Source organism: Hemitrygon akajei, chromosome 18, assembly GCF_048418815.1.
Source record: "Hemitrygon akajei chromosome 18, sHemAka1.3, whole genome shotgun sequence".
NCBI lineage: Eukaryota > Metazoa > Chordata > Chondrichthyes > Myliobatiformes > Dasyatidae > Hemitrygon > Hemitrygon akajei.
The window spans coordinates 75,399,548-75,422,216 of NC_133141.1; the positions used below are offsets into that span (position 1 = coordinate 75,399,548).

A 22,669-nucleotide genomic window follows, 5' to 3' on the forward strand; every position below is an offset into this window, starting at 1 on the left:
CTAGTGAGTGGTTGTTCTGTGGGAGAAAGTGCCTTATTAATGAGAGAGTTCTGAGCAGAATGGCCAGACTGGTTCAAATTGACAGCCAGCAACAGTAACTCAAACAGCTGCCTGTTACATCAGTGGTGTGTGGAAGAGCATCTCCAAATGTACAACAGGTTGAACCTTGAGGTGGGTGGTCAATGGTAGCAGAAGACCATGAACATCATCTGTAAGAAGATTGCACCAATGAACCACATGCCAAAAGGTGCCACCCTACTTCTTGTACTTCTTCATCTTCCAAATATGATTCTGCTACTAAACTGCGTGTAATTGGAACCCATGATTTACATTTTGATGGTGTGTTTTTGGGCTTATGACTGATCTGGCACTTTGATGTCTCCAAGGAGTTTGGGGAGGTTTCGAGTGGAGTGTGCAGCCTGGAAGCCAAGACGCCTGGAGACAGGGAAGGAGACTCCATTTCTCACCAATTAATAAGCAACCCTGATTGAAGTCAACAAGGATGACAGGGGAAGGTGAGCAGGAGTTCAGCACCTTCTGCCTGTGTTTGAATGGTCTCTCTCTCTCTCTCCCTGTCACTCACTGCTGCAGAGGAAGGTACCTGCTTTTAACTGATCTTTCACTCTTGTTCTTGTTTGCTAACATCCGGAGGAAAGTGACAATGTTTGACTTGGCTTTCTCTCCCTCTCGCTCGAAGCTGCTGGAGGATGTGCTGGAGTCTTGAATCTTGGACAAGGTTTAATCAATGTGATTTGTGGACTGGGTTCTGCATTCATGCTATATGTGGTTCTGGTTGCGCATCTTTTCATTGCTATTATGTGCAATTTTGATCCAGGCGGACTGGCTCTGTGGCTTGCAGTCAATGGATGGCACAGCACTAAATTGAATTAAACTGTATATTTCTAGAGTGTTTCAATGATTCTGCAGCGTGATGTTTTATATGTTGTGTTTTTTTGCTGTTTGCGTGATTTGCTCTTTTTTTTTGTGCATTGGGTGCTGTCTTTTTATGGTGTTTCTTGTTTTCATGGCTGTCTTTGGGAAGGGAAATCTCAGGGCTGTATACTGCATACATACTTTGATAATAAATGTACTTTGAACATATATTCAAGGACTACTTTATTAGGTATATGATTAGGTACAGCTTGGTAATGATGTTATTGAACATTTCATAGATGTTGGGGTGTATGAGTCAGGAGGGAAGGGGTGGAGTTGTAAGTTAGAACAGGGTAATAGGCAAAGACAGCAATTTGTTTTGAAAGTGTTGACATTATTTATTTCTATTACCATTCATTACAGAAATTGAAGGTGATTGAATTTGTATAAAGTTTAATCAAATAAATAAAATACCCACCTTTGCCAAGCCAAGAGATTTGGGCCAATTTTATGATCTGAGGTAACAGCAATACAAGCCTTAATTGATGAAGTGCTTCAGTTCCCAATGAAACAGTCAGTGGCTTCAGAAATGATTGTTATGCCTTTTGTTTAGTTGTTAATTCTAACAAGTTAATTTTTCAGAACCTGATTCAATATCATTGGAATATATCACGAAGTTTGTTGTTTCTGCGGCAGCATTAGATTGCAATACAACATAATAAAAAACTAAATTACAGTTATTATACACATAATGTTGCTAAATTAAATATGTAGTGCAAAAAATAGAGAGGTAATGTTCAGGGGTTCAATGCCCATTCTGAAATCTAATGTCAGAGGGGAAGAAACTGTTCCTGAATCGTTGAGTGTGTGTCTTCAGGCTCCTGTACCTCCTCCCTGATGGCAGAGGGGAAGAAGCTGTTCCTGAATCGCTGAGTGTGTGTCTTCAGGCTCCTGTATCTCCTCCCTGATGGCAGAGGAGAAGAAGCTGTTCCTGAATTGTTGAGTGTGTGCCTTCAGGCTCCTGTACCTCCTCCCTGATGGCAGAGGGGAAGAAGCTGTTCCTGAATCGCTGAGTGTGTGTCTTCGGGCTCCTGTATCTCCTCCCTGATGGCAGAGGAGAAGAAGCTGTTCCTGAATTGTTGAGTGTGTGCCTTAGGCTCCAGTACCTCCTCCCTGATGGCAGCAATGAGGAGTGGGCATGATCTGGGAAATGGGCGTCCTTAATGATGGATGCCACCTTCCTGAGATGGAGGCGAGCCAAAGTCAAGATCGCACTAAACAGTGACTCCTTTGCTTGCATCTTTGGAAACAGCTCTATTTCCATCTTTGATAGCTGTTTTTTTTTCCTTTTCAGGGTGTGGGGGATTCTTTTGAAGACCCTGACCTGGAGTTACACTCTGACTTCGGCTCTTTGCGGGAATGGGACCTGCTCTCAGGATCTCATGACTGGCTGCTTTTTGATATCCCAAGGACGTAGCCTGGAAGCCGAGTGTGCCTTCAGGGTTCTGGGTTTTTGTGGCTGTGGAGACACGCTGATTCTAGGCCGATGCCCTTGACTGAAGTGTCGTGGGAGAACACAGAACATCGGGAGCAGCGGGCTAGTTGCCAGAGGTTGTGTGTCCAGAGAACTGCGTGTTTTTGGTGCTGACTCTCTGGGCACAGAGCGCGGAAAAAGTGACGCAACAGACTTTTAATGTTATAAATCAGTGAGTTGCTTGTTGTGTCTTCCCTCTCGCTATGAAACAGAGACACTTTGTTTTCCCTTGGGGGGAGAGAGAGAAATCCTGTGGTATGTTGAATTACCGGGTGAACGAGTTGCTTTTGGGATACTGCAAGTCTGTGTCTTTATTGAGGCTTTGCTGCACTCCTGAATGCTCAGCGGAGGGTGCTGATGCTTTTTTGCTGGTGCGGGTGGGGTGGGGTTGTTGATTGCTGCTGCTTGTATGAGGGAGGGGGAATTGGGAGGGGCTTTGGGGTTCTAACATTTAACTGTCAGTCATTCTTTGTGGCACTTCTGTTTTCATGGATATCTGCGAAGAAAAATAATTTCAGGATGTATATTGTATACATTTCTCTGATGTTAAATGTATTTATTGAAACCTATTGAAGCATTGCTCCTTGAAGGTGTCCTGGATGCAATGGAGGCTCGTACCCAGGATGCTAATGCAGCCATTTAGGATGCTCTCCATGGTACATCTGTAGAATCTGTGGTAACATACCAAATCTCGTCAAACTCCTAACAAAATGTAGCTGCTGCTGTGCCTTTTTTGTATCTGCATCAATATATTGGGCTCAGGATAGATCCTCATAGATGTTGACACCCAGGAACTCGAAGCTGCTCACTATTTCCAGTTCTGATCCCTCTGCGGACTGGTGTATGTTCACTCATCTTACCCTTTCCGAAGTCCACAATCAGTTCTTTGCTGATATTGACTGAAAGGTTGTTACTGAACTAGCTGATATATCCTACTCCTGTACGTCCTCTCATCACTATTTGAGATTATGCCAACAATAGTTGTGTCATTAGCAAAGTTACAGACGGTATTTGAGTTGTGCCTAACCGCACAGTTATGGGTGTAGAGGGAGTAAAGCAGTGGACTAAGTACACAACCTTGAGGTGAACCAATCAGAGAGGTGGAGAAGTTATTTCTGATTCACAGACTGTGGTCTTCTGGTGAAGGATCCAGTTGCAGAGGGAGGTACAAAGGCTGAGGTTCTAGAGCTTTTCAATCAGAACTGTAGGAATGATGGTGTTAACACTGAGCTGTAGTCAATAAACAGCATCCTGACACGAATATTACTATTGTCCAGGTGATCTAAGGCCACATGAAGAGCCAATGATATCACATCCCCTGTAGACTTATGTGGCGACAGGCAAATTGCAGTGGGTCCAGGTCCTCACTCAGACAAATGTTGATTCTAGCCATAATCAACCTCTCAAAGCACTTCATCACCATAGATACGGGTGTTACTGATTGATTGTCATTAAGGCAGCTCACTCTGTCATTCTTGAGTACTAGCATGATTGTTGCCTTTTTGAAGCAGTTGGGAATTTCAAACTGTAACAATGAGAGAGTGAAAATATCTTTGAAAACAACCACAACCTGGGTGGCCCAGGTTTTCAGAGCCCTACCAGGTTCTCTATTGAGGCCTGCCCCCTTGTGATTGTTCATCCACTTGAAAGACAATCTAATGTCAGCCTCCAAGACAGAGATCACACCAGATGCTACAGGGATCCTCATAACTGTAGTTTTATTCTCCTTTTCAAAGTGTACATAAAAAGCCTTGAGCTCATCTGGGAGTGAAGCATCCCTGCCATTCATGATGTTAGGTTTCACTTTGTAGGAAGTAATGGCCTGCAAACCCTGTGGAGCTGGTGTGCATTTGGAACTGCCTCTAACCTCAATCAGACTTGTTCTTTTGTTCTTAAAATAGCCCTCCATAAGTTGTACCTGACCTTTGTGTATAGTTCTGGATCACAGATCACTTGAATGTCAGATTAATTGAATGCCACAGATCAAACCCTCAGCAGACTACGACACTTCGCGTTCATCCACAGCTTTTGATTTGTGTATTTACAGTAAGTTCTCATATGCACACACAAGGTACCCAGATGCTTCCCCGGAGCGACCACCATAGAGTCCGGTTGGTGGCCATCCACAGCTGCCAGAAGTGAGGCCTCCGCCGCCGACCTCGGAAATCGAGCCCGGGGCTCGGCTGGAGCGGAGGCCTTCGCAACCGTGACTCAGTTCACGGACTTGTTTCAGCCAGCAGCCCGGCCCTCCGGCTTCAGGGCCTGACCCAATCGACAGCCCGGGCCCCCAGCAGTTGGAAGTGGCAGCAGAGCCTCCCTCATCACTCAGCCCCACCTGAGCGCCCGACGACGCGACCCGCCGATCGATCCCCGCGGGACGCGTCCACCAACCTCAAAGAGCTGCCAACAAGACACTGAATCGATGGAAACCTGGAAAGATGCACTATTTACCGAGAAGCGTGGGAAAAGAGCTGGGCTGCTGGTCAGATTGAAGCGGAGGGGCTTTAGGATCCCTCTGCCCACCATCCTACTAGCTAATATGCAAGCCATAGAGAACAAGGTGGATGATCTTAAAGGGAGACTCACCTACTGCAGGGAGATGCAGAACTGCTGTGTATTCTGTTTCAGAGAGACCTGGCTCTCCCCTGCCACTCCCGACTGAGCCATCCGACCAGAAGGATTTTCGATCCATCGGATGGACCGCACTGTGTCTTCAGGCAAGATGAAGGGAGGTGGAGTCTGCCTACTGATCAACACTGCATGGTGCTCGGACACAGTGGCACTGACAAGCCCCTGCAGTCCGGACCTGGAACATCTGTCGGTGAAGTGTCGTCCTTATTATCTGCCACAGGAACTCACCTCGGTCATACTGACAGCAGTCTACATTACTCCCCCTCCCCCAGGTGGACGTGGAGTGTGCTGTGAATACACTGTATGCCAACATCAGTGAACTTGAGACCAGGTATCTGGAGGCTTTGCTCATTACAGCTGGGGACTTTAAGCAGGCCAACCTCAGAAAAGCGCTGCAAAAGTTACCCAACGTCTCCTGCTCTACTAGAGGCCCGAATATACTCGGCCACTGCTACACAGCAGTCTAGGATGCCTACCGTTCCGTCCAACGACCTCACTTCGGTAAATTGGACCATCAGGCCGTACTCCTCCTCCCAGCTTACAAACAGAAACTGAAGCGGTAGGTCACAGTGTCAAAAGTGGTGTCGCGTTGGACAGAGGAAACGGATGAGGTCCTCCGTGACTGCTTTGAATCGGTGGACTGGTCAGTATTCAAGCACTTGGCAGCTGACCTCGATGAGTATACCTGAGCTGTCACGGATTTAATCTGGAAATGTACAGAGGACTGTGTGTCTCGCAAGATGATCCAGGTATTCCCTAACTGGAAACCTTGGATGAATTATGAGGTCCAGCCCCTTTTGAAGGCTAGAGCTGCGGCTTTTAGGTCCGGGGATACCAGTCGCTACACGGAATCCAGGAGTGAACTCTGGAAAGCCATTAAGGGCGCCAAGAGGCAATATCGAGCCAAGTTGGAAGCCCAGGCTAACCAGAGGGATGCCAGTAGACTATTGCAGGGTCTAAAGGAGATCACTGGGTGCAAAGAAAAGGCTGGGAATATCAATACCTGTAACGCTTCTCTTCCTGATGAACTTAATGTATTCAACGCAAGATTTGAACAGAAGAGGAGCGTCCTGCCCCCTCTGGATGAACCAGACCTGGTTGCATCGAGATTCATCGTCATCGAGGAAGACATTAGAAGAGCTGAGATAAATCCAGGGAAGGCGATGGGCCCAGATGGCGTCCTGGGACAGGTTCTCCAGGCCTGTGCAAGCGAGCTAGCTGGAGTGTTTGCTGACATCTTCAACTGCTCCCTGCTTCAGTCTAAGATCCCCTCGTGTTTTAAGAAGGCAACGATAATCCCGGTGCCGAAGAAAAGCAAGGTGGCGTGCCTGAATGACTATCAACCTGTGGCTCTGACATCAATTACTATGAAGTGCTTCGAGCGATTGATTATGGCACACATCAACCATAACCTACCGCTCAACCTCGATGCTTTGCAATTCCCTACCGGAGCAACAGGTCAATGGCAGATGCCATCTCTCTGGCACTACATTCCTCCTTAGAATGCCTGGAGAATAAAGATGCATATATAAGGCTCCTTTTCATTGACTACAGCTCTGCCTTTAATACCATCATTCCAAATAAACTGATTCCTAAGCTCCGGAACCTGGGTCTTAGCATTCAGATCTGCAGCTGGATCTTCAGCTTCCTCACAGACGGGACCCAGGCTGTAAAAATAGAGGACAAGCTCTCCTCTACAATCACTCTGAGCACCGGTGCCCCACAAGACTGTGTACTCAGCCCCCTGCTGTACTCACTGTACACCCATGACTGTGTAGCTAAGTTTCCATCGAACTCAATGTATAAGTTTGCTGATGAGACTACAATTGTTGGCCGTGTCTTGGGTAATGATGAGTCTGAGTACAGAGAGGAAATTAAGAACCTGGTGACATGGTGCAAAGATAATAACCTATCCCTCAATGTCAGTAAGACGAAGGAATTGGTTGTTGACTTCAGAAGGAGTAGCGGACCGCACGACCCCATCTACATTGGTGGTATGTAGGTGGAACAGGTCAAAAGCTTTAAGTTCCTCGGGGTGAATATCACAAATGACCTGACTTGGTCTAACCACTGCCAAGAAGGCCCACCAGTGCCTTTACTTCCTGAGAAAGCTGAAGAAATTTGGCCTGTCCCATAAAACCATCACTAATTTTTATAGATGCACTGTAGAAAGCATTCTTCTAGGGTGCATCACAACCCGGTATGGAAGTTGTCCTGTCCAAGACCAGAAGAAGCTGCAGAAGATTATGAACATAGCCCAGCACATCACACAAACCAATCTTCCATCCTTGGACTCACTTTGCACTGCACGCTGTCGGAGCAGTGCTGCCAGGATAATCAAGGACATGACCCACCCAGCCAACACATATTTGTCCCTCTTCCCTCCGGGAGAAGGTTCAGGAGCTTGAAGATTTGTCCAGCCAGATTTGGGAACAGCTTCTTTCCAACTGTGATAAGACTGCTGAACGGATCCTAACACAGATCTGGGCCGTGCCTTCCAAATATCCAGACCTGACTTACACTACCTTACTTTCCCTTTTCTATTTTCTAATTATGATTTATAATTTAAATTTTTATTATATTTAAATTAATTTATTATATTTAAATTAATATAAATTAATTAATTTATTTACTTTGATTTGTACTTCAGGGAGCGTGAAGCGCAGAATCAAATATCGCTGTGATGATTGTACGCTCTACTATCAATTGTTTCGTGACAATAAAGTAAAGTAAAGTAAGTTAATTAAGTCGGTGACAGCTGTGGTTTATTCATTCAGACTCATGGATGAATCCCTGAATACAGTTCAGTCCACCAGCTCAAAGTAGTCTTGTAAGCACCCCATGCCTCATTGCCCGTTCCTTCTTGGTCCTCATTACTGGTGCTGCAGTCTTCAGTCTCTGCTTATAATCGGAGAGAGGTACAGCCAGCCTTTCCAAAGAGTGTACGTGGAACAGCATGGTAGGCACTCTTGATCATAGCGTAACAGTGGTGCAGTGTGTTGTTTCCTCTAGGACTACAAGTGATTTGTTGGTAATAATTTAGAGACTTGTTCAAGGTGGCCTGGTTAAAATCTCCAAAATTATGAGGAAGGCATTAGGGTGCACTGCTTCATGGCTGTTGATTACGTCATTCAGTTTGTCTAGAGTCTGTTTGATGCTGCTCTGAGGTGGGATGTATATCGCTACCAAGATGATGACAGAAATCTCCCATGGCAGATAAAATGAACAACACTTGATAACAAGATGTTCCAAATTGAGTGAGCAGGACTGGGAGAGCAGCACCACATTTGCACACCAAGAGTTGCTCATACCTCCTCTGCCTTTAAAAGACTCAGTTGTCCTATCTTGGTGGTGAATTGTGAAGACTTGAGTTATATTACTGTGTCCTGAATTGAATCAGAATCAGGTTTAATATCATCAGCATATGCCATGAAATTTGTTAGCTTTGTGGCAACAGTACAATGGAAAACATGATAATAGAGAGAAAAAGAAAACTGAATTACAGTAAGTATATACATGTATTAAGTAGTTAAATTAAATAAGTAGTGCAAAAAAAGAAATTAAAAAAAATAGTGAGGCAGTGACCATTTAGTAATCAGATGGCAGAGGGGAAGAAGCTGTTCCTGAATCATTGAGTGTGTGCCTTCAGACTCCTGTACCCCCTCCCTGATGGCAGAGGGGAAGAAGCTGTTCCTGAATCATTGAGTGTGTGCCTTCAGACTCCTGTACCCCCTCCCTAATGGCAGAGGGGAAGAAGCTGTTCCTGAATCATTGAGTGTGTGCCTTCAGACTTCTGTACCTCCTTCCTGATGGCAACAACGAGAAGAGGCATGTCCTGGGTGGTGGGGGTCCTTAATGATGGAGGCTGCCTTTCTGAGGCACTGCTCCTTGAAGATGTCCTGGATACTATGGAAGCTAGTGCCCATGATGGTGATGGGTAATTTTACAACTCTCTGCAGCTTACTTCACTCATGTGCAATCGCACCCCATACCAGATGGTGACACACTCAGTCAGAATGCTTTCCATAGTGCATCTGTTGAAATATGGAAGTGTTTTGGTGACATTCTAAATCTCTTCAAACTCCTAATGAAATACAGCCACTGTCTTGCCACCTTTATAGTTTCATCAACATGTTGGGTCCAGGTTAAGTCCTCAGAGATATCGACACCCAGGAACTTGAAATTGCTACCTCTCTCCACTTCCGATCCTTCTATGAGGGCCGTTGTGTGTTGCTTTGTCTTGCCCTTCCTGAAGTCCACAATCAGTTCTTTGGTCTTACTGCTATTGAGTGTAAGGTTGTTGATGTGACACCACTCAACTAGCTGGTATATCTTGTTCCTGTACTTGCTCTCATCACTGTCTGCGATTCTTCCAAAAATGGTTGTATCATCATCAGATTTAAAAATGGTGTTTGAGCTGTGCCTAGCCGTACAGTCATAGGAGTAGAGTAGTGAGCTAAGCACACATCCTTGAAGTGCACTAGTGTTAATTGTCAGCAAGTTGGAGATGTTATTTCCAATCTGCACTGATTGTAGTCTTCCAGTCAGGAGGCCAAGGATCCAATTACAGAGGGAGGTACAGATGCCCATGTTCTGTAGCTTTTCGATCAGGTCTGTAGGAATGATGGTTTGAACATCAATAAAGCAGCATCCTGACATAGGTATTTGCATTGACCTGGTGACCCAAGGGCGCATGGAGTGCCTATAAATCTATTTTGGCAAAGGGCAAATTGCAGTGGGCCCAGGTCCTTACTTTGGCAGGAGTTGATTCTAGCCATAACCAACTTCTCAAAACACCTCATCACCGTAGCTGTGAATGCTACTGGATGATAGTCATTGAGACAGCTCACCCTGTTCTTCTTGGGCACTTGTATAATTGATGCCCTTTTGAAGCAGTTGGAAACTTCCGACTGTAACAATCAGAGAATGACAATGTCAGCAGTTGGTTGGCACACGTTTTTAGGGCCTTGCCAGGTACTCCGTCAGGGCCTATCACCCCCTTGAAAGACAGCCTGACTTTGGCCTCTGAGACAGAAATCACAGGGTCACCGGATGTTGCAGAGATCCTTGTAGCTATAGTTTTATTCTCCTTTTCAAAGTGAGCATAAACAGAGTTAAGCTCATCTGGGATATAGCATCACTGCCATTATTGATGTTGGGTTTCGCTTTGTAGGACGTAGACGCTTTGATGTGCAAATGATATTGCCTCCAACCTCACTCGGAATTGTTTCTTAACTCTTAAGGTAGCTCACCACAAGTCATACTTGGTTTTCTTGTACAGACCTGGATTGCCAGACTTAAATGCACAGTTCTAGCTCTCAACAGACTACGAACCTCCTGGTTCATCCATGGATTTTGATTTGAGTATGTACCGTAAGTTGTCATAGGTGCACACTCATCCACACAGTTTTAATGAAGTTAGTGACAGCTGTGGTATTCTTGTTGATACTTAAAGATGAATCCCTGAATGGCAAGGTTTTTCCAAGTCTCCATAAAACAAAATATACACCAGCTTTTAGTGTCCCTTTAGTACAGTGCTCTTGCTCTGAGATCTTCAATCTTATTTACCAGAGACTGTACATTAGTCAGCAGGATAGTTGGTATTGGGAGTCGAAAGCCTTAAATGAACTTTTAAACCAGCATGGCATCATCTCTTCCACTGTCTTTAAGGGAAACTGCATCAGCAACCAGAGTCCGTTCGAGTTTTATTGACTTTGGGTAGAGATAGATTTTATAATCATTTTAAAATTATATTTCTTGCTATATAGTCCATAGATTTAGCCGTCTAAATGGGAATATTTGATTTCCATTGGAGCTGCTCACACAAGTAGCCTTCTTAATGGTGCCCTAGAAGTATATTATGTCTAAAACTGTTTCTTAATTGCAAAACTATCAACATTTTCATCTTTTCAAAACCTCTCGCTTAGTGGCCCAAGTTTCACTGAGTAGTTGTGAATGTCAAAGACATATATGGAAATATTCAATTGCCCTAACCACTCCAATTGATTTGAACCTGCTGCAGTTCATCTTTGCAACATTGCACTTCTTCTGGTCTGGTGGCATTTCATTTGGTGCACAGGATTTGGTTTTATGAATGCTTGTGAAACCAAATACAGACCAAGTAGCTTCTTTGCAGAACTGCTATATTCAGTACATAAAGGAGATGCTGAGGTTTATTTCCTGATATTTCAATTCTATAGCCCCCTTCTATCTCTCTGTGAAGCCTGAAGATCTGAACCTTATTTTCAAGGTGACACATGGCAGCTTATAAACAGTGGTATCATCTGGACAAAAGTGGCTCCACTCTATCAGTGGTCAATCCTTTGTCCTCATTATCCCTCCCTCAGCCATTTTTAACTTACAGTCAACTTGGTTTCTCACTGTGTCTGTTCCAACAAAACGTCTACAATTTGAAATATTAACTGTTTCTCTTTCTACAGTTGCGCCCTGACCTGATGAGTGTTTCCATCTTATTTAAGAGATAAGACCATAAGACAATAAGATACAGGAGCATAATTGGGTCATTTGGCCCATCGAGTCTGATCTACCATTTCATCATGACTGATCCATTTTTCCTCTCTATCTAGCATCTATGGTTGTTTTTTTTTCTCATTTTCAAGGCAAAGAGAATGGATGGAGTTGTTCTGAACTACAAGGTGTTAAGATTGATCTAAATTATCAACAACCAGAAGAGAGTTACTTAAGGTAATATGCCAAAATGAATGGCTTAGATCTACCACTCGACATGGTGAAGAATGGAGTTTTCAGTTTTCAGAGGGGTACTAGTAAATAACTAATTGGAGAAAATATACACTTAGACACCTTCATGTGTCTCCAAACAATTGCCTACATATAGGGGAAAGTAGAAGAGAAATGATATGACATGAATTGTCCTTCATAAGAGTGCTACAGATTGATTGGGCTGAATGAACTCATTCTGCCATTGTAGTACTGTAAACTAACACGGATCAATAACCAATTTGTAATCTGCTAGGTGATACAAAAGCAAAGAAAGTATCATTTTGATGAAAAATCCATGCAGAAGAAAACTCTTCTGAATTTTCATTGACAGCATGTTTTCTTGCGAAGTCTCCTCCTCTCCCCCCTTGCTGTCCTGTGCCTTAAGGTTAGCACTTCCACACTCATTGACAACAGAGCCAAACTTTTTGAAAACTCATCCCTACAACTGTCACAGCCAAAAAGTACAAAATAGCATTGGAACAACATAACATTAAAAACAGCATCTAATTTTTCATCACACAAAATAATTGACTAGTAGGAAAATATTCAATCTTCAGTATTAAAATGACTCCTTGCAAAGATAGCTGTTAGTTTTCTAAGATTATTTATGTTAAGCAATTTCTCTGTGACCTTGGGTGAGTTGGAACAAACTTGGAATATAATTAGCATATGATAAGATCAGAACTTGCAGATGTTGAACTTACAGACACTGTTTGAAGTGAATTTGCAATGCTTGTTCTTTTACCATCTTTCAGTACTCCAAACAGAATAAAGGCTCGACCCTCAACATCTTTTCCATAAGTGTATCTGCAAAGAATAAGACTGAGAATAAAATGCCTCCAAAGCAAATGAGTGATGTTTGGAATTGTCACAGCACAGAAATCTTTTCATTCTCATGTCCAATTCTTTCAAAAGAATAATTTGCTGAACAGCTTATTCAATTTTCTTTTGAAAACACTGTTGCCTGTCAGAATATTTCTCTAAGATTCTCTCATATCCCCATTGCATCATTTATCCAGGATTTTAAATCTGTTCCCCCGGTCTTTTAATCATCCCTTGATGGGAACAGCTTTCCTCTCCCTAAGTAATCCAAACTGGTGTTGATTTTGAACCACCTGTCATATTTCCTCTCAATCTTCTTTATCTCAAGGAAACAACTGCATCAAATCTAGAAACTGAAGTATTTCTTCTAAGCTGGGGATCATTCAGGAAAATCATTTCACCTGACCTTCCTTCAGATTGATACACATATTCCTTCTACTGTTGCAAAATACTGACGAAATTTGTCCTGCCTCATTTGCGCCAGTTTTCACTGGACTAATATCCACTCATGGTATATTTGAAAAAACTTTTTGTATCCTCTTTTATATTATTAGCTAGCTTATCTTTATATTTCATCTTTTCTATCATGGTATTTTTAGTTGTCTTCAATGGTTTCCAAAGCTTCCTAACCCTCTAAGATCCCACTAATTTTCACTGTATCTTTGACTTTTATACTGTCTTTAACTTCCCTTGTCAGCCATAGTTGCCTCATCCTCCCTTTAAAATACTACTTCATCTTTGGGATGTATCTATCCTGCACATTCTGAAAATCCTCCAAAACTCCAGGCACTGCCGTTCTGCCATTACCCCTGTTAGTGTCCCCTTCCGGTCAACTTTGGTCTGTTTCTCTTTCATGCCCCTGTGATTTCCTTTACGCCACCATAATAAGGGTGAAGAATGCAGGATGAAGGTGCTGTGTTTAAATTCACGTAGCATTCGGAATAAGGTGGACGAACTCATGGCACATTTAGCGATTGGTCGGTATGACGTTGTGGGCATCACTGAGCTGTGCCTGAAAGAAGGTCATAGTTCTGATTTTAACATCAAAGGATATACCTTGTATTGAAAGAACAGGCAGGAAGGCATATCGGTGGTATGATCCTATTGGTATGAGATGGAATTGCATCTTTAGAAAGAGGTGGCATAAGGTCAGAGAATGGAGAATTTTGTGGGTCGAGTTAAGAAACTGCAAGGGTAAAAAAACCATTATAGGAATCATATATTGTCCTCCAAATAGTAGCCAAGATGTAGGGTTGAGATTGCAAAGGGAGCAAGATGGCATGTAAAAAGGGTAATGTCACAATTGTAATGGGTGACTTCAACATACAAGAGGATTGGGAAAATCAGATTGGTGTCGAATTGCAAGAGGGAACTTGTTGAGTACCTGCGAGATGGCTTTTTAGAGCAGCTTGTGCTTGAGCTACTCAGGAAAGACTATCTCAGATTGTGTGTTGTGTAATAATTCAGATTTTATTAATCAGCTCAATGTAAAGGAATCCTCTGGAGACAATGATCATAATATGATTGAATTTCTAATGCAATTTGAGAGGGAAAGTATAAGTCAGATGTATCAGTATTGCAATAGAATGAAGAATTACAATGGCATGAGAGAAGAGCTTGCCCAGTTGGATTGGAGGGGGATACTTGCAGGTATGATGTCAGAACAGAAGTGGCTGAAGTTTCTGGGAATAGTACACAAGATGCAGGGATAGCAAAAGTGAGTGGGAAGTTGCCTGACTGGGAATTTTTAAAAATTCAATAAAAGGCAACTAAAAAACCTGCAAGAAGGGAAAAAAATGACATACGAGGTCAAACTAGCCGATAATATAAAGCAGGATACTAAAAGTATTTTTCAGTTATATAAAGAGTAAAAGGGAGGTAAGAGTTGATATTGGACCACTGGGAAATGATGATTGTGAGGTGGTAATGGGGGACAAAGAAGTGGTAGATGAACATAATAAGTACTTTGCTTCAGTCTTTACTGTGGAAGACACTAGCTGTATGCCAGAGGTCTGTGACTGTCGGGGAGCAGGAGTAAGTGTCATTGCTATTACAAAGGAAAAAGTGCTAGGCAAACTGAAAGGTGTTGATAAGTCACCTGGACCAGATGGACTACATCCCAGAGTCCTGAAAGAGTTTGCTGAAGAGATGACAGATGCATTGGTCCTGATCATTCAAGAATCACTTGATTCTGGCAAGGTCGTGGAGGACTCTTTAAGAATGGAGGAAGACAAAAGGGAGGAAATTATAGGACAGTTAGCCTAAGCTCAGTGGTTGGGAAAGAGTTGGAGTCCCTTATTAGAACAACTGTTGGAGTCCCTTATTACGGACAAGGTATTGGGGTACTTGGAAACTAATGATAAAATAAGTCAAAGTCAACATGGCTTCTATAAAGGGAAATCTTGCCTGACAAATCTGTTAAAATTCTTTGAGGAAGTAATGAGTAGGGTGGACAAAAAAAAAGGCAGTGGATGTCATTTACTTAGATTTTCAGAAGGCATTTAATAAGGTGCTTCATATGAGACTGTTTAACAAAATAAAATCCTATGGTGTTACAGGAAATATATTGGAATGGATAGAGGAATAGCTGACAGGCAGAAGGCAGTGAATGGGAATAAAGGGGGCCTTTTCTGGTTGGCTGCCAGTGACTAATGGCTTTCCTCAAGGGTCAGTATTGGGACCGCTAATTTTCACATTGTTTGTCAATGATTTAGATAATGGACTTATGACAAAGTTTGCGGATGATATGAAGATGGTTGGAGGGGTAGGTAATGCTGAGGAAGCAATGCAAATGCAGCAGGTACACAAATTGGAAGAATTGACAAAAAAGTGGCAGATGGAATACAGAGTTGGGAAATATATGATAATGCATTTTAGTAAAAGAAACAATAATTCAGACTATTATCTAAATAGGGAATAAATTGAAATATTAGCAGTGCAAAGGTACATGGGAGTCCCCATGCAAGACTTCCAAAAGGTTAATTTACAGGTTGAGTCTGTGGTAAAGAAGGCAAATGTAATGTTAGCATTTATTTTAAGGGGAATAGAATATTTAAAAGAAAACAAGGAGATAATGCTGAAGCTTTATAAGACACTAGTCAGGCTACACTTGGAGTGTTGTCAACAGATTTGGGCCCCTTATCTCAGAAAGGATGTATTGTCTTTGGAGAGAGTCCAGAGGAGGTTCACGAGGATGATTGTGGAGTGAATAGGGTTAAGATATAGGGAGTGTTTGGTGGCTTTGGGTTTGTACTCATCGGAATTTAGAAGAATGTGTGGGGATCTCATCGAAACTTACTGAATGTTGAAAGGATTAGATAAGTGGATGTGGAGAGGATGTTTCCTCTGGTGGAGGTATCCTGAACTAGAGGGCATAACATCAAAGCTGAGGAAAGACCTTTTGGAATAGAAGTAAGCAAGAATTTTTTTTAGCCAAAGTGTTTGTGAATCTGTGGAATGCTCTGCCACAGACTGCAGTGGAGGCCAGGTCTGTGGGTATATTCAAAGCGGAAGTTGATAGATTCTTGATTGGTTAGGGCATCAAGGGATATGGTGAGAGGGCAGATGTATGGGATTGAATAGGATCTGGCATCAGCCATGATGAAATTACAGAGCAGACGATGGGCTGAATGTCCTAATTCTGCTCCTATGTCTTATGGCCTTATAATACTGATGCACCTGCCTTTAACTTCTTCCTCTCTAACTGCCGGGTGAATTCTATCATTTTATGATCACTGTCTCCTAATGGTTCCTTTACCTTAAGCTCTCTAATCAATTCTGGTTCATTACACAACATTCAAACTAGAATTGTCTTACATCATCTGGGCTCAACCACAAGCTGCTCGTGGGCATTCTACAAATTCCCTCTCTTGATTCAACTTGATTTTCACAATCTACCCTCACCAACCTGACTTACCTGCAAATTGAAATCCCCCATCACTATGGTAACATCGCCCTGTTTACATGCTTTTTCTATCTCCCATTGTCATTTGTGTCCTACATCTTGGCTATGATTTGGAGGCCTGTATATAACTCCCATCAGGGTCTTTTTACCCTTGCAGTTTCTTAACTCTACCCACAAGGATTCTATATCTTCAGATCCTTTGTCCCTCTTTTTAAGGATTTGAGTTTTTTTTTACCAACAATCCTTTCAATACAAGGTGCATCTTTGAATGTTAAGCTCTCAACTGTGATCTTCTTTCAGCCATGACTCAGTGATGCACACTGGAAATCTCTAATTGCGCTACAAGATCATTGACCTTATTCCATATACTGCGTGCGTCAAAGACATTTAGTCCTTTATTCATCACCTTCTTAATTTTACCTCCATGTTACACTTCAACTCATACCAATTTTGCCCCATCATCAGCCTCACTACATACTGCACCTACTTGTATAGCAATTGCCCTATCCTCAGCCCTATCTTCAGATTCCGACTCCCATGCCAAATTAGTTTAAACCTTCTCCAACAGCTCTAGCAAACCTGCCTGTTATTTGTTCCCAAGGCCTCAGGTATAAACTGTCCTTTATGTACAGGTCAAAACTTCCCCAGAAGAGATCCTAAAAACCCAGAAATCTGAAACCCTGACCCAGCACTAATTCCTCAGCCACACATTCATCTGCCAAATCATCCTATTCAATAGGATGAATAATAATTCAATAATTCAATAATTCCTGCTTATACTTCCCTTCTTTTTATTGGCTCAAATAAAACTCACTCCTGATGAGACTTACAGATTTCAAATGCCTCCCACCCTGCAAGGTGACACTACTTCAAACAAGTATGCCCTTGAAATAAAACAGTGGTTTATTCAGGTTCCATCACACAACTCCACTGCAATTTCCATGTCATTTAAATCAATGCAGAAATGAGAGTAACACTACCCCCAAATTATGCACAAGTGATGCCAACAACTCTCTCTCAATTTATCCAAAAATCTCATCTTCTGATAGAAGGCAATACCAACCTTGCAGTGATTGTAACATCCAATTCCGTGTCATTAACATGGAAAAAGGGCCGTTGGGAAGCCAAGGTAACTTCAAAGCTTGGCAACACTGATGAAGATACAAGAAAAACAATAATGTTTAACCCCATGAACAATGTAAGGAGCTTCAAAGGACTTGGACAATGAAAATCTGTATCACTTCTTATCATGTCATCCTCAAAACTCTTTATAACAAATGGATTAATTACTCTTGTGGGTGCAAAAATCACAACCTGTAAGTAATTCAGATTCCACTTAAATGTTGCCATTAATTTAGCAAAATGGCTCCATTTGGATCTCAATAATGCGATCATGTATGCTAAACACATAAGGAGCTCTTTTGGAAGAAGACAGCGAGGCTCTGAGAGGAAGTGCGGCGGCGGCCATTTTCAAATTGCTTCTCAGATCAGAGTTCTGAGAGGTGGGACTGCGCAGGCGCGTGAAGGAAGCCTGGGAAGGGAAGATATAAAAAGAACGCAGCCTTAAGCAGCGGGCAGCTTCGTTTGCGGGCAGCAGAGTGAGCCGGGAGCAGAGTGTAGGGCTTGGGCTCAGAGGGCTTAGGCGGAAGAGGGCACAGTAGGCTTATCTTTTAGTTCTCCTTGTTATTTTCAGTTATTCGGGAAGTATGAGTGTGAGGGCAGCTTGTTCTCGGTGTCAGATGTGGGAGATCCTGGAGTCTCCGAGCCTCCCGGACGTCCACATCTGCGCCAGGTGCGCCGAACTGCAGCTCCTGAGGGACCGAGTTAGGGAACTGGAGCTGCAGCTCGATGACCTTCGCCTGGTCAGGGAGAGTGAGGAGTTGATAGAGAGGAGTTACAGGCAGGTGGTCACTCCGGGGCCACAGGAGGCAGATAGGTGGGTCACGGTCAGGAAGGGGAAGGGGCAGGTACTAGAGAGTACCCCAGTGGCTGTACCCCTTGACAATAAGTACTCATGTTTGAGTACTGTTGGGGGGGACAGCCTACCTGGAGGAAGTGACAGTGGCTGGGCCTCCAGCACTGAGGACGGCCCTGTAGCTCAGAAGGGTAGGGATAGAAGAAAGAGGACCATAGTAATAGGGGACTCGATAGTCAGGGGTTCAGACAGGCGGTTCTGTGGAGGTGATCGGGAATCCTGGATGGTAGTTTGCCTCCCTGGTGCGGGGGTTCGGGACGTTTCTGATCGCGTCCAAGATATCCTGAAGTGGGAGGGTGAGGAGCCAGAGGTCGTGGTACATGTAGGTACCAATGACATAGGTAGGAACGGGGAAGAGGTCCTGAAACGAGAGTATAGGGAGGCAGTTAAGAAGAAGGACCGCAAAGGTAGTAATCTCGGGATTACTGCCTGTGCCACGCGACAGTGAGAGTAGGAATGGAATTAGGTGGAGGATGAATGCGTGGCTGAGGGATTGGTGCAGGGGGCAGGGATTCAAGTTTCTGGATCATTGGGACCTCTTCTGGGGCAGGTGTGACCTGTTCAAGAAGGACGGGTTACACTTGAATCCTGGGGGGACCAATATCCTAGTGGGGAGGTTTGCTAGGGCTACAGGGCAGACTTTAAACTAGTAAGATGGGGGGCGGGAATCAATTTGAGGAAACTATGGGAGAGGAGGTTAGTTCACCAGTAGAGCAAGTAAGTAGACAGTGTGTTTGGGAGGAAAGGCAGGTGATGGAGAAGGGATGCGCTCAGCCCGAAGATGTAGGGGAGAAGAAAGAAAAGGATAATAAATTTGAATGCATTGTTAGGGATGAAAAGAGAGGAGGAGGTGGAGAGTATCTTAAATGTATCTATTTTAATGCTAGGAGCATTGTAAGAAAGGTGGATGAGCTTAAAGCGTGGATTGATACCTGGAATTATGATGTTGTAGCTATTAGTGAAACATGGTTGCAGGAAGGGTGTGATTGGCAACTAAATATTCCTGGATTTAGTTGCTTCAGGTGTGATAGAGTAGGAGGGGCCAGAGGAGGAGGTGTTGCATTGCTTGTCCAAGAAAATCTTATGGCGGTGCTTTGGAAGGATAGATTAGAGAGTTCCTCTAGGGAGGCTATTTGGGTGGAATTGAGGAATGGGAAAGGTGTAGTAACACTGATAGGAGTGTATTATAGGCCACCTAATGGGGAGCGTGAGTTGGAAGAGCAAATGTGTAAGGAGATAGCAGATATTTGTAGTAAACACAAGGTGGTGATTGTGGGAGATTTTAATTTTCCACACATAGATTGGGAATCTCATTCTGTAATAGGGCTGGATAGTTTAGAGTTTGTGAAATGTGTGCAGGATAGTTTTTTGCAACAATACATAGAAGTACCGACTAGAGATGGGGCAGTGTTGGATCTCCTGTTAGGGAATGCGATAGGTCAGCTGACAGATGTATGTGTTGGGGAGCACTTCGGGTCCAGTGATCACAATAGCATTAGCTTCAATATAATTATGGAGGACAGGACTGGACCTAGAGTTGAGTTTTTTGATTGGAGAAAGGCTAACTTTGAGGAGATGCAAAGGGATTTAGAGAGAGTGGATTGGGTCAAGTTGTTTTATGGGAAGGATGTAATAGAGAAATGGAGGTCATTTAAGGGTGAAATTATGAGGGTACAGAATCTTTATGTTCCTGTTAGGTTGAAAGGAAAGGTTAAAGGTTTGAAAGCGCCACGGTTTTCAAGGGATATTAGAAACTTGGTTCGGAAAAAGAGGGATGCCTACAATAGATATAGGCAGCATGGAGTAAAGGAATTGCTTGAGGAATATAAAGAATGTAAAAGGAATCTTAAGAAAGGGATTAGAAAAGCTAAAAGAAGATACGAGTTTGGTTTGGCAAATAAGGTGGAAGTATATCCGAAAGGTTTCTACAGTTATATTAAAAGCAAGAGGATAGTGAGGTTATAAAATTGGTCCCTTAGAGAATCAGGGTGGTCAGCTATGTGTGGAGCCGAGGGAGATGGGAGAGATTTTGAACGATTTCTTCTCTTCGGTATTCACTAAGGAGAAGGATATTGAATTGTGTAAGGTGTGGGAAACAAGTAAGGAAGTTATGGAACCTATGACAATTAAAGAGGTGGAAGTACTGGCGCTTTTAAGAAATTTAGAAGTGGATAAATCTCCGGGTCCTGACAGGATATTCCCCAGGACCTTGAGGGAAGTTTGTGTAGAGATAGCAGGAGCTCTGACAGAGATCTTTCAGATGTCATTAGAAACGGGGATTGTGCCGGAGGATTGGCGTATTGCTCATGTGGTTCCATTGTTTAAAAAGGGTTCCAGAAGTAAGCCTAGCAATTATAGACCTGTCAGTTTGACATCAGTGGTGGGTAAATTAATGGAAAGTATTCTTAGAGATAGTATTTATAATTATCTGGATAGACAGGATTTGATTAGGAGTAGCCAGCATGGATTTGTGCGTGGAAGGTCATGTTTGACAAACCTTATTGAATTTTTTGAAGAAGTTACGAGGAATATTGATGAGGGTAAGGCAGTGGATGTAGTCTATATGGACTTCAGCAAGGCCTTTGACAAAGTTCCACATGGAAGGTTAGTTAAGAAGGTTCAGTCGTTAGGTATTAATGCTGGAGTAATAAAATGGATTCAAAAGTGGCTAGATGGGAGATGCCAGAGAGTAGTGGTGGATAATTGTTTATCGGGATGGAGGCCGGTGACTAGCGGGGTACCTCAGGGATCCGTTTTGGGCCCAATGTTGTTTGTAATATACATAAATGATCTGGATGATGGGGTGGTAAATTGGATTAGTAAGTATGCCGATGATACTAAGGTAGGAGGTGTTGTGGATAATGAGGTGGGTTTTCAAAGCTTGCAGGGAGATTTATGCCAGTTAGAAGAATGGGCTGAATGTTGGCAGATGGAGTTTAATGCTGAGAAGTGTGAGGTTCTACATTTTGGCAGGAATAATCCAAATAGAACATACAGGGTAAATGGTAGGGCATTGAAGAATGCAGTGGAACAGAGAGATCTAGGAATAACAGTGCATAGTTCCCTGAAGGTGGAGTCTCATGTAGATAGGGTGGTGAAGAAGGCTTTTGGAATGCTGGCCTTTATAAATCAGAGCATTGAGTACAGAAGTTGGGATGTAATGTTAAAATTGTACAAGGCATTGGTAAGGCCAAATTTGGAATATTGTGTACAGTTCTGGTCACCGAATTATAGGAAAGATATCAATAAATTAGAGAGAGTGCAGAGACAATTTACTAGGATGTTACCTGGGTTTCAGCACTTAAGTTACAGAGAAAGGTTGAACAAGTTAGGTCTCTATTCATTGGAGCATAGAAGGTTGAGGGGGGATTTGATCGAGGTATTTAAAATTTTGAGAGGGATAGATAGCGTTGACGTGAATAGGCTGTTTCCATTGAGAGTAGGGGAAATTCAAACGAGAGGACATGATTTGAGAGTTAGGGGGCAAAAGTTTAAGGGAAACACGAGGGGGTATTTCTTTACTCAGAGAGTGATAGCTGTGTGGAATGAGCTTCCTGTAGAAGTAGTAGAGGCCAGTTCAGTTGTGTCATTTAAGGTAAAATTGGATAGGTATATGGACAGGAAAGGAGTGGAGGGTTTTGGGCTGAGTGCGGGTAGGTGGGACTAGGTGAGATTAAGAGTTCGGCACAGACTAGGAGGGCCGAGATGGCCTGTTTCCGTGCTGTGATTGTTACATGGTTTTATATGGTTAATAGGATTAAAAATAAACATATCTAAGAGATACTCAATAAATTAGACACTATTCCAATTTTGGAGAAAGATAATCAATTTGAAACATTTTTATCTCTCCATAATTGCTGTTTGACCTGCTGAGAATTTCCAAAACTTGGTTTTTATTTCAGACATCCAGCGACTGTGCTATTTTGATTAGAATATATTGATGCATGTGACAAAGGGTTGGTCAAACTGGAGATACAAAGGGTGTCCCAAAAATAATGTAGAAATGTTTAAGGAAGCAACTGCAGAAATTGGGATCTTGGCAGATGAACGATTGACCGACAATTGGTGGAACAATGGCATTCATAGACATTAAAGAAGAGGATGTTGGAGGAATGAAGATACCTCAGAGGGGTAGAGAGCTGAAGAAAACTATGGTGGGTTGAAATTATAGTTTGAAATTACACCACCC

The 22,669-nt window shown here is 43.0% G+C and overlaps 1 protein-coding gene across 1 annotated transcript in view; it reads right to left on the minus strand.

The window, feature by feature from the left end:
* Positions 1 to 22,669, minus strand: part of LOC140741526 (complement C3-like) — a 313,216-nt gene that overhangs the window by 271,995 nt on the left and 18,552 nt on the right. Inside the window, exons 7-8 of the mRNA XM_073071820.1 lie at positions 17,569 to 17,656; positions 12,484 to 12,586 (exon numbers count right to left, since the gene is read on the minus strand). Of these exons, the coding sequence (XP_072927921.1) occupies positions 12,484 to 12,586; positions 17,569 to 17,656 (191 nt within the window). The remainder of the gene's footprint in view (positions 1 to 12,483; positions 12,587 to 17,568; positions 17,657 to 22,669) is intronic.